Source organism: Coregonus clupeaformis, chromosome 10, assembly GCF_020615455.1.
Source record: "Coregonus clupeaformis isolate EN_2021a chromosome 10, ASM2061545v1, whole genome shotgun sequence".
NCBI classification, from domain to species: Eukaryota; Metazoa; Chordata; class Actinopteri; order Salmoniformes; family Salmonidae; genus Coregonus; species Coregonus clupeaformis.
In genome coordinates this window covers 43,364,264-43,379,838 of record NC_059201.1, presented here as the reverse complement: position 1 = coordinate 43,379,838, position 15,575 = coordinate 43,364,264, and the positions used below count along the sequence as shown (strand labels likewise).

Sequence of the window (15,575 nt, the reverse complement as noted above, 5' to 3'; positions counted from 1 at the left end):
AATATACTGTATGTACATTTACAGTATATTGTTGGCCCTACCACAGAACACACACATACACACACACACTGCAACTATAAATAGGCTGGCTCTGATGTGATGCTGTGTGGTTTCTCCCCGTGGGTTTGTGTGACTGTCAGAGGGAGAATGAAAAGGAGAGGGAGGGGGAGAAAGAGGGAGAACAAACAGGAAAAGAGGGTGGTGTACGTTTGTTGTTGTGTGTACAGTATGTCAGCAGTAAAGACATTGTGTGGCAAGGTGTGTGTGCCTAGCTGTGCGTGGCTAGCTGTGCGTGGCTAGCTTCATGTGTGTCAGAAATTTGTTTCGCATTTAATTGTCTGGGTGCATGTCAAGGTGCTTGAGGGGCCATAAAGTACAAACAGTATGACAGTGTGGTGGTAACTTACCCCTGGCAGGGTCTTCTGCTCGTGAAGAGCATTCTGAGCTTTCAGGGCCGACTCTCTGGCACAGTAGGTAAGGAAGGCACAGCCTGAGAGAGAGAGACATAAAGAGAGAGGGGGAAGGGAGAGGGAGAGAAAGGATAATGATGTTACCATACTGGGGCAGACACTGAGAGACAGCGAGGAAAGGAGGAGACCACTCAAAATCATCAGAGAGAAAAATCCAAGAACACAAACTAAACACAAACAGAGCAGTCCCTGGGTGAGAGAGAGAGAGAAAGAGGAGAGAGAAAGAGGGAGAGAGAGAGGAGAGAGAGAGAGAGCGAGAGAGAGAGAGAGAGACGGTAAGCCTGCAGCTAAAGAGTGATATCTCTGAAACACTGCCTACATGGCTAACTATACACTGAGTATACCAAACATTAGGAACACCATCCTAATATTGAGTTGCACCCCCCGTCGGGGCATGGACTCTACAAGGTGTCGAAGGCGTTTTACAGGGATGCTGTTGACAACAATGCTTCCAACAGTTGTGTCAAGTTGGCTGGATGTCCTTTAGGTGGTGGACCATTCTTGATACGCACAGGAAACTGTTGAGAGTGAAAAAAACAGCAGCGATAGTTCTTGACACAAACCGGTGCGCCTGGCACCTACTACCAAACCCCGTTCAAAGGCACTTACATCTTTTGTCTTGCCCATTCACCCTCTGAATGGCACACATGCAAAATCTATGTCTCAATTGTCTCAAAGCTTAAAAATCCTTCTTTAACCTGTCTCCTCCCCTTCATCTACACGGACTGAAGTGGATTTAACAAGTGACATCAATAAGGGAACATAGCTTTCACCTGGATTCACCTGGTCAGTCTATGTCATGGAAAGAGCAGGTGTTCTTAATGTTTTGTACACTCAGTGTATGTATGCTAAACAGTTTACTATACACTTTCCCTTTCCATGTTGCCACTTCTCGTGTGGCAGAGATTCATAAACGTACGCAAGCTAATCTAGCTACACTAGCTACTTTCTCCCAATAACATGCCAAATCTTATGTGGCTCTCCTTCTCTCTCTCTCCCTGCAAGTCTGCAGTTATTCAGTCGACCATCAGTGTGCGTCGGTCCTCACTTTGCTGTGACAAGGCAGACATTTTCTTGACAGCCTCTCTTTCTGCTCCATATGTTCCCACAATCCCCTGTTTCCTTAGCACCTGGGCTGACGTGAGGGGGTTGCCAGGGAGATGCCGGAGACTCAGGCAAACGAAGAGAAACCACAGGAACATGTCACTCACAGGCCCCTTTGACAGGAAGCCTATGTAGTGCTGTCATAAGGCTGACATAGTGTTAGCTAAGGAGAATCTTATTTAGAACTGTCCAACTTTTGACTGTGAATGGTATTATGGAGACTCTCCATGAACAGGAACATGTTACACAAGAAACCATGGAACCATGTTCAGAGGACATGCAAACATTCCAGGAATGATTCTCATAGACCCCAATAGATATTGTTTGTAGGGCCTAGTTACACTTTAACATGACATTCATCCCGTAGTCAATTTGTAACATGCGTTACCATGAAAGCATGAAGTGAAAATGAAATGAAACATTGCCCTTAAAAGAAATGAAAGGATGAAAATGTGTTAATGTACATGTATGTCCAAAAACATGTTAACCCAATGTACTGGTGATGCCTATTAGGCAGTTCACCATTAAGGCGTAACGATGTGATTGGCGTGACATTTTTTGTCTTTTTGGTTTTTCCATTTAGACTTGGACTTCCTTTCAAAGACTCAAAGACTCAAAGATTTAAGTTCCCCAATCTTTTATTTCTGACAAGTTTATGGTTTATGCAAGTTTGTTACAAATTCAATGAAAACACCAGGTAGACTCCCCTCACAGCTAGGCTAGCTAAAGGTTCACAGTTTTCAAAATATAATGAACAAACTAAAAGCCGTCTGTGAGCTGTGAGTAGTATTTTGTAATCAAAAAGACTGTGTAAACATTAAAAAAGCAGGTTTGATACAGCAGGCAGTAGTCAACAACAGAACAAAACAAGGCTGCCTGTAGAGCAGATCTAGTACCTTTCTAGCTCTATGCCTCACTTTCTCATTCTCTTGTTCACATTCAACTTGTCAACATCCTTTTTAATGTTAAGTTATATCATTCATTTCTGTAGTATCTGGCTATTTACATGTTGACGTTATGGGCAGAGAGAGTGGGGGTTAGACTAGCTTCAGCATGTATGCAGAGTAGAGCTAGCTAGTATGCCTGAGGAGCTGGTCTCAGTCGCTGTGTGTGCTTGGCTCTGTGTCTTTAACCCTGGGCTGGCATGATGGCGGGCCGCTGGAGAGCTCCCTCCGCCTGTTGCTGTTTTTAATTAACGCCATGCTCATTAGCCGGAGTGGGAGCTCGCTGCTGACAGCCTGCTACCGCCTACCTACCTCCTCCCTGTCATGTTACGCTACATGCCAGCTGCCTCTCCCACAGGAGGAACACGTGTGTGTATGTGTGTGCAAACCTGGGCTTCACACACATCGCTCATACAGGGGTACACAACACACACACACATAAACACACACACGTTGGTTTTACAATCCAAGCTGGGACCAAAAAAATCTATTTTCCTTAACTTAAACCTAAAACTTAACATAACGCTAACGCTAACACCAACCTTAAACCCAAATCCCTAACCCTACAACTAAACCTAACTCCTAACCCTAATCCTATCCCGAAAGCCTAACCCTAATTGTAACCCTAACCCTAATTGTAACCCTAACCCTAAACCTAACCCCTAAGCCTAAAATTGCATTTTTCCTTTTAGGGACCGGCAAAATGGCTGCACAATTTTCCTTGTTTTACAATCCTTGTGAGGACTTTTGGAACCCAAAAGGATAATAAAGTTAGACCACACACACACACACACACACACACACACACACACACACACACACACACACACACACACACAAACACGTGTGAGCAAGCAACACTCAACAAACACCCCAGTCAATGTCAGGCTCAGCTCTGTACTTGCTGTGTCTGGCTCTAGCTAGTATCTGGCTAAAACACACACTGGTAGGAGCAGTGGATAGGCATTCATCTTTTGTTGCCTTGCATTGTTTTACAATGCTTCAAATTCAAATCAACAACAGTGCAGACAGGAGAAATAAAAAAAGAGACTGCAAATGAGAGAGAAAGGGAGAGAGAGAGAGGGAGAGATAAGGGCAAGAGCAAATGAACAGTAGAAAGCGGGGGTGGAGAAGGGAGAAGAAAGCAGTAGAGATAGAGAGGGGGGACAAGATAGAAAAGTAAAGAAAGGTAGAGAGAGAAAGGGAGAGAAAGGTAGAGAAAGGTAGAGAGAGAAAGTGAGAGAAAGGTAGAGAAAGGTAGAGAGAGAAAGTGAGAGAAAGGTAGAGAGAGAAAGGGAGCGAAGATAAGATCACCTTGCTGTGAACACCATCCCCCTGTGTCCTACACTCGCCTCTTATCTCAACCACTGCAGACACCCTAAAGGGACACACATCCACCGACCTAAAGTGACACACACCCACCGAGAGAGAGAAAGAAAGAGGGAAAGACAGAAGTGAGTAAAAGAGAGAGAGAGAAATGAAACAGGGATTGAAAGAGACAATGTCTAAAAAGTATGAAAGATGGGTTGGAAAGACACCGCTACTTTCTTCAACTACATGTATTGTCATTCATTTTACCAGTGATTTGAGAAGAAGCTGTCGGTGATAGTATGTTTATTGCCAAGTGGCCAAACTCTCTTCTCTTCTATGACAAGAGATTCCAATTGCAAGATGTCTAACTGAAGATTAACTGGCATCAATTAAGCCTACTTTACACTGTCATAATTATGACTTAACAGATGTGAGATCATGAGACTTGCTATTATCAGTGGCGTGTATTCATGGATGCCAAGGGAAGCCAGGCTTCCCAAAACATTGACCAAGAAAAAAATATATAAAATAATGTATCTTTCATCTCTCTTTGTTTTCGTAATTCTCCTTCAATTCGCAAGAGGCTGAATGTATCTTACCGGAGAAAGCATCCAAGCGAGCGAAACAGCGCCCCTCTGTCTCTGTATATGTAGGCAATCTTTCTGATACTGTCTGGTCATAAAGAGTGTGTGTCACGATCGTTCAAGGAAGCGGACCAAGGCGCAGCGTGGTAAGCGTACATCTTTATTAATTAACGTACTTAACACACACGAACAAAACAACAAACCAAACGATACGTGAAGTCCTAGGTTAACACCAAAACAAACCATACGGAACAAGATCCCACAATAAACAGTGCCAAACAGGCTGCCTAAATATGGTTCCCAATCAGAGACAACAAGCAACAGCTGCCTCTGATTGGGAACCACCCTGGCCAACATAGAAATACATGAACTAGAACAAAACATAGAAAATGACACATAGAAAATCCACACCCTGGCTCAACATATAAGAGTCCCCAGAGCCAGGGCGTGACAGTACCCCCCCCCCCCCAACCAAACACAAGAGGGTAGGGGCCGGGTGGGCATTCCATCTCGGAGGCGGATCCGGCTCCGGGAGTGACCACCACTCTCTCTTTACCCCCCCGTAGCGCCCCTGGTCTGGTCCCGCTGGCCGGAGCTGGACTGGACATCGGTGGAGTGGATTGCTCTGGCTCCGGTGTGGAGCAGCTGACCGGTGCCGGACCAGGCACCGGTGGAACAGGCACGGACCGTGCCGGACTGACGACGCGCACCACTGGCTTGGTGCGGGGAGCAGGAACGGGCCGGACCGGGCTGACGACGCGCACCACCGGCTTGGTGCAGGGAGCAGGAACGGGCCGGACCGGGCTGGCGACGCGCACCACTGGCTTGGTGCAGGGAGCAGGAACAGGCCGGACCGGGCTGGCGACGCGCACCACTGACTTGGTGCGGGGAGCAGGAACAGGCCAGGCTGGACTGGGAACACGCACCATTGGCTTGGTGCGGGGAGCAGGAACAGGCCGGGCTAGACTGGGAACACGCACCATTGGCTTGGTGCGGGGAGCCGGAACGGGCCGGGCCGGACTGTGGATACGCACCACTAGCCTGGTGCGGGGAGCAGGAACGGGCCGGGCCGGACTGGGAACACGCACCACTGGCTTAGTGCGAGGAGCAGGAACGGGTCGGGCCGTACTGGGAACACGCACCACTAACTTAGTGCGGGGAGCAGGAACGGGCCGGACCGTACTGGGAACACACACCACTGGCCTTGTGCGGGAAGCAGGAATGGGTCGAGCCGTACTGGGAACACGCACCACTGGCTTAGTGCGGGGATCAGGAACGGGCCGGACCGGACTGGTGACACACACCACTTGCTTGGTGCGAGGAGCGGGACTGGGTTTCCTCATAAACCTCCGCTCCCTCTGCTGCCTACTCAGTTCCTCTCGCCGTGCCTCTACACTCTCCTTCTCCCTTAATGCCTCCTGTAGCTCCTCCCTCTGACCAATTAACTCCTGCTCCCTCTGGACCAATAGCCCCCGTAACCTGGTGGCCTCCTCTCCTAGTCTGCAGATACGCCCTGTCGCTGCCTCCTGCTGCCCCGTCGTCCACGCCGTGTGCCCCCCCCCAAAATGTTCTTGGGGTTGCCTCTCGGGTGTCCGTCGTCGGCACGGTTGGCGCCGTTTCTCCTCTCCTGCCTGGGCATTTTCATTCATCGCCCTCCGGTAACGGACGGCCTCCTCCTCCGTGATTTTCCCCCAACCGAGGAGGACATCTACTAACGTAACCTCCGGCGTTTGCTCCTGGACACGCTGCTTGGTCCTCTTTTGGTGGGATCTTCTGTCACGATCGTTCAAGGAAGCGGACCAAGGCGCAGCGTGGTAAGGGTACATCTTTATTAATTAACGTACTTAACACACACGAACAAAACAACAAACCAAACGATACGTGAAGTCCTAGGTTAACACCAAAACAAACCATACGGAACAAGATCCCACAATAAACAGTGCCAAACAGGCTGCCTAAGTATGGTTCCCAATCAGAGACAACAAGCAACAGCTGCCTCTGATTGGGAACCACCCTGGCCAACATAGAAATACATGAACTAGAACAAAACATAGAAAATGACACATAGAAATCCACACCCTGGCTCAACATATAAGAGTCCCCAGAGCCAGGGCGTGACAGTGTGACATTGTTGCCGTCCGTGGCATTGAATGCAAGGGAAGCCAGCGAGCATTAGGCCTCCCTTGATAAAAAAGTATAAAAAAGAATAGCCAATCAGTGTTGAGCTAAACTGAGTGAGCTCAACTGTGAATGGTCCTGGCACACCAACAAAAACAAGTGTCAAGAAGCCAGTTTGGATTTGGCTTCACTCCTATCACATCTCATCAAGAGAAATATGTCTTTGACAGAAACAACTTGAATTGTTGCATATCATTGTGTTGTTGTCCTCCGGTGGCTAGCTAGCTAGCTAAAATTGGCCCTTTGCAAAATTTGCCATGGATGGAGATTTGGACTTGTGGTTTTACTTAATTCTCCGTACTGGCCAATGATTATAACGGCGATTCTGATCCAACCATAAATTCATACATTGTGCACCTGGACTGAGAGGATAGAAGTTCAATAGGTAGCTAGATGTAGAAGGCTAATGTTAATTAGCTAGCATTGCCCATGGAAGGAAGTTAGGCTAGCGAGCAAGCATTTTAGCCAGGTAGCCTAGGACAACTAAAAATAAAAGTGTGTACTGTATGACAGAGTCATAGACTGTTTCGTCAACATGAAAGAGAGGAGGATGGCATTGGCGTTTCTCTACAAGTAGGGTGAGTCAACATGTTTTTTCTACTTATACGAACACACACACACACACACACAAATCAGAACCAGTGACAGCCACATCATATTTAGCTTACATTATTGGACTAAATTGTTTTTGGAATCTTTTAGTTGTCACTGTACTAGAGTAAGCATAGGTGATTTGATGATGTTGAAATGTTGAAGTTAAAATGGTGCTGGAATAGTGGAGGCAGCTCCTGTTTCTTTGCAACTTGCGGTAACTCTCAGTGGTTCTAAATCAATAGTTGTTTAGTAGTCGGAAAATGTCGGAAACATTCACTTGCTTGACCATGCTGTAGGTCATGTAACTGTTTGTTACATGCAATATGCTTTGTGGACTTCAGTGGACAGAGGTTGCTCTTCAGTTTTGTGATGAAACAAAGGTGTGGTTAAATTTATTCTGCCACTGTGTCTTCTTATTGTCTCGGCCTTAGGGCTATACTATATATCACAGTGTCAAGGCATATGAACTAACCGGTTATAGAACAAACAATGCAATTATCACAACACATAGGTTGTAATTTGGAATTGTTTTCTGTCTTGGCTTTCCCAATAATTGTATCCACGCCCCGCTACTGGCTATTATCATTCATGGCTCCCTCTACTAAAAAGTGTTATTTTCTCTCCAAAATATTTCAGAACATTTCAGCTAGAGTCTTAAAAGAGTCAATTGCATGAAAGCGCTCTATAGACTTGCATATTAGCAACTCTGAAAGAAAATCCTCGCCTTTAAAATGTTATTTAGTCAGTCAATAAAATCTCCAGATCTCTCACCTCTGTTTTGTTAGCACTTATCTGGACCTGAAAGGTAGGACCAAGTACAGCCTTTTCTCCATAAACAAAATATGTTTTCACTTCAGTTTAAAGATTGATTTTAAGAGATGAAAAACGTGACTCGATTACTTTGTGAGGTCTCAGCGCTCTGTGAGCTTTACTAAAGAGGAATTCCAGCCACATTTGTTATTACAATGTGCTATAAACCCTTTACAACTAGGGATGTGCATCTCTCCTTTCATGATCGCTTTGATACACATTTAGATAAATGGGCTCCGATATGATACAGGTACGATACGTTTTAGTTTGAAATGATTCGGTAAGATTCAGTTTGATTAGGAGAGCGAATTTATGCGATTCGGTTTGATTCGATTCGATGCGCAAACATTTTTTACATGAACACATTAACTGTCCATTTTAAATGAATATCAGCTGCTGATGGGAGCTCAGGAGCTGGGCCTCTCTGAGATGGATCTGTCTGAGATGACTTCTCTAAGCTGAGTGGCCCTCTGTTAGTGTGTGTGTGTTTCAAGTTTCAAGTTTTAATGTTACTTGCACAAGTACAGTGGAATGCCTTGTGTGTGTGTGTGTGTGTGTGTGTGTGTGTGTGTGTGTGTGTGTGTGTGTGTGTGTCAATGTCAATGGTGTGTGTAGGCACCTGAGCTGAGCCATAGGGCAGACTGAGCATCTACCACCCCAGATTAGGGGTGGAGGTCATTTATACTTTTTATCTGAAATCACCATCACCCACTGATTAACTAGTCATTTTTTTATTTTTTTAAAATATTTTGAGTTAGTTCTTTGTCAATATTTATCTTTATAATTAGTATGGCATTTAGACAATTAATATAATGCAGTTTTGGATTTTACCCCATTCTCAAAAGCGTTTAGAGAGGTTCTCCCGTTCTGACCAATGCAACCATGCGCAGCTCGAAAAAAGGATTGCTGAAATATACCTGTTCATGTAAAAATGACCAAATACACTGACTGTTCAAGCAAAACGACCAAAACTATTCCTTATGGTGAACCTGAACAATCTAAATAAAATCAGAATAATTGAAAACCCCAATCAGCAGTTGGATGTGAGTTGTGTGTCCACTCTGTTAGGCTACACAACTCCGGTAAAACACTGTTCTCTACAGCGCAATTTGGCAACAATGACCCAGCAAATTACATTGGTTGTCACTCAACTAATAAAGCCTATGATCTGACATTGCGAAAGCCATTTTACAAGCATCTGAATGCTGAAGGTGCCGTGCAGATGTACAAATAGCCTATTAGAACAGGGATAGGCCTCTCTCTCGTTGGCGCGAGGAGCTGTGTCTCCCACACTGTGCACACAGTTGTTATCTGACAGTCATATGCAGTTAAACGCATAAACGTTCGATAGGCTAATGAACTGAAGGAGAGGATGCATCAATTAATTCAAAACAGGTATGAGGTATTTTCGTAATAAATCAATATGAGTAAAAAACATTAGTGAACTGGCGATTTATAATCTTTGAATCGGTTTTCTGACTGATGCATGCTTAATTTGGATCGATGAACTAGTATCTTTAACATTTGAACCGGGACCGATGCATATTGGTGAATCGTTACATCCCCATTTATAACTCGTTACCTCCCTATTTATAACGCTATTATAATTATAAGACTTGATGACACATTAATGCACCATAAACTATGCTGTATGCAATAGCAGCACAGACACTAGTTGGAAGTGTAAAAACCAACCTAATCAAACCATGTCTTGCCATGTCTTACAAACTTTGGAGGGAACTATTCCTTTAACGTTGATCAGGAAGCCCTTGGCTCTGTGTGTAAAAAGGCTGTGTCCATATATTCTTCTAAATGTCCAAACCACCTTTCCTTCAAGACCACTGGCAGGTGAATGGACTGGATAGGTTTCCTAAATATCACTTTCACCCATCATGTGTATTCAGATCTGTGCTTATGAAGGACATGAGATGAGGAAAGTGGACACAGAGTCAAGGTCTCCCGAAACACTCCCATGCAGGTTCTACCCCCATATCATCTTAAAATATGTAATTGGATGCAGTAAACCCTTGATTAAATAAGAAGGCACTTTCAAGCCCGCGATATGAGTTGGGAGAATAGTACGAAGAAAAAATATCTTCAATTACTGTGCAGAGAGCACGTCAGGACTTTTTTGTTCCGTAAAATAGGCCTTAAAAATTCAGGAGCTGTTTCATGGACTAATGAATTCTCGTCTTGAGTGTGATATTATTCTAGCCGAGTGAAATAGAACTGAGCGCCAACATATATAAAAGGGACGGTATGCATTCATAATGGTGTGTAATACCCCAGACCCCCTTTACCATACCGATCTCAAAGTGCTAACACAAGGTACAAACGAACCTTGAAAAAGGGACACACACCCAGAGAGAGAGAGAGAGAGAAACACACACCTGTACAATCTCTAACTACTTTACATGTATTTGAGTCACTTAAGACTTAGAAAGTAACATTGCCACTCACATGAAAGAATACTACAGTCCATAGAATTATATAGTAAACAGTAGTATACTGTAAAATACTATACTACACACTGTGTTATACTTACTATAGAATGTTGTAGTATAGTGTAGAATACTATAGTAAATACTACAGAAAAGACTGCAAAAACACTACATTCCTCAAAACCACTACACTTTCTAACTATAGTAAATTCTACAGTATTTAATATGCATATAACCTGCTAATTCCCCTCCCCCATATCACAATTTGTGCCACCCATAAGTGAGAAACCTACATGCCAAGTATACACCATATATTGTGTTCCCTAAATCAAATCAAATGTTTTTGGTCGCATACACATATTTAGCAGATGTTATAGAAAAGAGCAGAAGGTCTGAACTCTCCGTTCAGACCCCAGTCCTACCTACCTACAGGTTATGGGAAATTTGCTCTTTTAGTATTTCTCCAGTAGATTTCCTGAAGGAGAAAGCCTCCACTTCTATGTCAAAGATATAGTACACTATAGTAAATACTACAGTAATGTCCGCAAAAACACTACAATAAATACTACAGTATACTACAGTCTGCAAAAAACTACTGTAAATACTACAGTATACTACAGTCAGCAAAAACACTACAGTAAATACTAGAGTTTAGTACAGTCTGCAAAAACAATACATTAATTACTATAGTATATACTACAGTTTACTTTTACTACATTATTTATACTATGGTTAACTGTAAATACTACAGTAAATACTACAGTGAATACTACAGTAAAGTCTGCAAAAACACTGCAGTGAATACTATAGTATTTATACCATAGTAAATATACTATAGTATTTTGTAATGTGGGCACACATCCATCACAATACACTTACAGGTGTTTGTGAAAAACTAAAGCAAACCTAATAAAACAACAAAGCCTCTTATATTTTCTTTACAGTAATAGTGACAACCTTTCAATCCCAATTGGATCTTGGTCAGGACAAAACCTTTAAAGGTATAAAGTATAATAAAAAGGATCATTAAAACAGCATGACACTGTCTGTGCATTGTGGAAGTCAGCGAGTGCATCGCGTTCCATCACTGGGGCGACTGTAAGGCTGTGTCTCAAATGTCACCCTATTCCCTATACAGAGCCCTATGAGCCCTGGTCAAAAGTAGTGCAATCTACAGGGAACAGAGTGCCATTTGGGAGGTAGCCTAAACTCTCGCTAATCAATAGGCAGAGGAGGAAAAATGGCCAGCTTTAATGTGTTGCATGTGAAGGATTTACTGAAGAGCAGAGCCACTGAATCAATGGAGTAGAAAATGCATCATTAGGACAGTATTGTTGTCGTCGTCCCCCTCTCTGCACGCTCCCCAGAGAGATGGGGATTTTACACCCACATGCAGGTACGCACACACACACACACACACACACACACACACACACACACACACACACACACACACACACACACTCTCTCTCACTCCCACACACACGTGCACAAGTAAAGCAGAAACAGACACATACCAGCATATACTGTATAGACACACACACACACACACACACACACACACACAGTCACACACACACACACAGTCAAACACACACACAGGCACACTTTGTTATTTTTATTATCTTTTAACCATACTTAACAGCAGTTTGCATTTATATGATTTATACCTATTCCACACTGTCATTATGTTTTTGGTTTGTTTTGTCTGATTATTGATTATTATTAAGTACAAATTCTAAAACAATGAATCACATTCCCAAAGACATAGGCTAAGTGTTAATTCTGCATTCTCTTATTACTATTAATAATGAAGTTAATCAATTTAACCTGGTCCCTTTTATTGGCCCCTTGTTTACAACAGTTGCTGTCACACCCTGATCTGTTTCACCTGTCTTGTGCTTGTCTCCACCCCCACCAGGTGTCTCCCATTTTCCCCATTATCCCCTGTGTATTTATCCCAGTGTTTTCTGTTTGTCTGTTGCCAGTTCGTCTTGTCTTGTCAAGTTTACCCGCGGTGTTCTCGTACTCCTGTTTGGCTCTAGTCCCTCTTTTTCCCAGTTTTGACCATTCTGCCTGCCCTGAGCCTGCCTGGCGTTCTGTACCTTGTGACACTGTTCTGGATTACCGACTTCTTCCTGCCCTGAGCCTGCCTGCCGTTTCTGTACCTTTCGGACTCTGCTCTGGATTACTGACCTCTGCCTGCCCTTGACCTGTCGTTTGCCTGCCCCCTGTTTTTGTAAATAAACTTTTTGCTATTTTGAGCTGTCTGCATCTGGGTCTTATCCTGAGCCCTGATAGTTGCGGGTTGTTGCTCCCTAGGTAATAGGATTTTTACTTTGTGCAAATAAATATTTCAGTAACACTTCAACCTAATGTTGTAGTGTAATCCTTTCCATCTCGAAGTCCTTTCACATTAACAACAGAGAAGAAAACCAACCAAAAAAATTGTAATTTGTCGTGTCAAAATCACCTTGAGGTGGTTGACAAAAACAGGAGCAAGGCTCTGACTCTGAGACACGGGGGTTAGTCTGCCCTCCCATTACAACACTTACATCTCTAAACACCACCATTAATATTCCTCTCCTCTTCTCCTCTCATTCCCCCTTTCCTGTCCTATTATCCTGCCTCGGTGGAGGGACGGCGGAGAGACGCGGTGTCCTGTCCTATCCCGTCCTCCACAGGGGGGACGAGACGAGAGGACGGGGGAGAGGGGTGGAGAGGAAACATGAATCATTACACTTCCTGTTGCGTCCCAGGGAAGGGAAGAAAAGGACGTTCCTCCTGGGCCGATTGATTCCAGAGAGTTAATTGGCTTTATTAGCCAAGACGTTGGGCCCGCGAGGGGCTTCTGTTGTACGCCCAGAGGCCCCCCTTACCCCCTCCCTCCAATCCAATTCCTGCGAAGGAGAAACCCTGCGTAATTGTTTTCCCTCCATCTTCTGTGTCATTGTCAGATGGGTCCTGCGGGATTATTAGCAACCCCAGGTCCCTCAATAATTCATCCTAAACTATTTATACACAGATGGAGAGTCCTCTAAAGTCTCCCCCAGTGAGCTTATCTGCCTTTCAAACAGAGTGACTAGGGGAAGAGGAGAGAGAGATTTGGAAAAACAAGAGGGTGAGAAATGTAAAGAGTGAAAGAAAGGGAGGCAAGGGGCAGACTGAGCCAGAGAGAGGGATGGGTAATGGCAGTAAGAGACAGAGGCACAGAGGAGGGAGATGGTGCATGTGATTCTGTGCAAGTGTGTGTGTTTGTGAGATTCTGTGCAAGAGAGCGAGAGAGAGGGAGAAAAGTGTGCTCCTGTCTTTCGTAGAGGGAGGCACAATGACCCTGTTTCATGGTGTGCTTTCAGCTTCAAGGTGAAGCCTCTCTCTCTCCCCCGCTTTGCCAAAGTGAACAAAAGCACCATCCGGGGAATAGCATCTCCCACACAACCCTCATTAATGGCTTTTAATCTGGCCCTTTTTTCCCCTCCATTTATCGCAATTAAGATGTTCGCAAAGCTAACATAGAGCGCCAATCGCTAAAGAAAGGGCACATGAAAGATGCACAGGGATTTCCATACTTTCCATATACAGAATGCAAACACACATGGCAACGGATAAGATCAACAAACACACCACTGACTCATTCCACCATTCCTTCATAAATGCTTAATCATATGATAACATAAGATATTAGCATTAGCGCATTAAGAGGCTTTTTAAAAATCCTAAATAGGGAGCAGTGCGGTTTGAGAAAAAGGCTGTATAACTTTTTAATTGCCTAGTCGCAGATACCTGGGTTCTCCTCCCGCCCCGCCTTGTGGGGAGACAATTTGTTGTCGTCCACCTAATGAGGCTTTTGGCGCAGGCAGTCGATTTTCAAAGTCCTTTTATCAGCTCTGGAGCTACAGATAATTATAAATATTTAGCCATTTGGCATACGCTTTTATCCGGCTCACATAGAAAGCTGCAACTCCCTCTTGGACAAATTGGGACATTGAAATGCAGATTGGAACAGAGTTTTTACATTTTGCATTCCGGCCTCTAGGGGCAGCAGTGAGCACTGTTACCTTTAAGTAGGTTTGTAAAATGTAAGCATCTGCCTCTGATTCCAAAGGTTGCAAGTTTGCATCCAGTGATATAATGTTTAAAAAAAAAGTTTTTTAGTTTTAAGCCTATCCCAAACCTTTCTCTTAACCATTTGGAATGAATGCCTAACCTTGAGAATTTGGAGTTAATGCCTGAACTTAACCCTAATCTTAACAATTTGGATTTAATGCCTAAACTTAACCATAAACACTTAGAAATTTCACGTTTGAGAATAATGGATGAATGTCTAATTCTGACGTGAGACTGTGAGAGCTGTGGTAGGTTTGTGTCAGTGGACCGGGATAGGTTTGGATAAGATTCCCATCCTCTGTTGTGATTATAAATCTAGGCTCTGACTCGTAGGGAACTTATACGTAGGGCTAGGGAGAGACCTTAGAAGTCATTAAATTGCAAATCTGTAATAATTTGCTGAAGGATTTATGTCCAAATAATTTCCAGGCTGATTTGTTCATGGGGTTATGCTCTAAATGACCAAGCAGAGAGCCAGCTGAGCTCACTAGCCACTGAGCCAAGTAGTTGATTGCAATAGACACACACCCGCACGAACGCTAGACACGCACAAACGCCCGCACACACACATGCGCGCACACACACACACACACACACACACACACCTACAAAGCCATATGCTTACACACAGATCTATACTAAGGCAGAGGCCACAAATCGTAATATTGATATATCAAGTGACATTTGTGGTATTGATGTGTTAATTCATGTACACATATCATGTATATATTATGAACTACACTATACACTGAGTATACAAAACATCATGAACACCTGCTCTTTCCTTGACATAGACTGACTAGGTGAATCCAGGTGAAAGCTATGATCCCTTATTGATGTCACTTGTTAAATCCACTTCAATCAGTGTAGATGAAAGGAAGGAGACAGGTTAAAGAAGGATTTTTAAGCCTTGAGACATTTGAGACATGGATTGTGTATGTGTGCCATTCGTAGGGTGAATGGGAAAGACAAAATATTTAAGTGCCTTTAGGTGCACACTGGTTTGTTTCAAGTTTGTTTCAAGAACTGCAA

The 15,575-nt window shown here is 43.9% G+C and overlaps 1 protein-coding gene across 5 annotated transcripts in view; it reads right to left on the bottom strand.

The window, feature by feature from the left end:
• Positions 1-15,575, bottom strand: part of celf4 (CUGBP, Elav-like family member 4) — a 111,707-nt gene that overhangs the window by 71,828 nt on the left and 24,304 nt on the right. For all 5 annotated transcript variants that reach the window (XM_041887923.2, XM_041887926.2, XM_041887924.2 and 2 more), the window contains exon 2: positions 408-490. In XM_041887923.2, the coding sequence (XP_041743857.1) occupies positions 408-490 (83 nt within the window). The remainder of the gene's footprint in view (positions 1-407; positions 491-15,575) is intronic.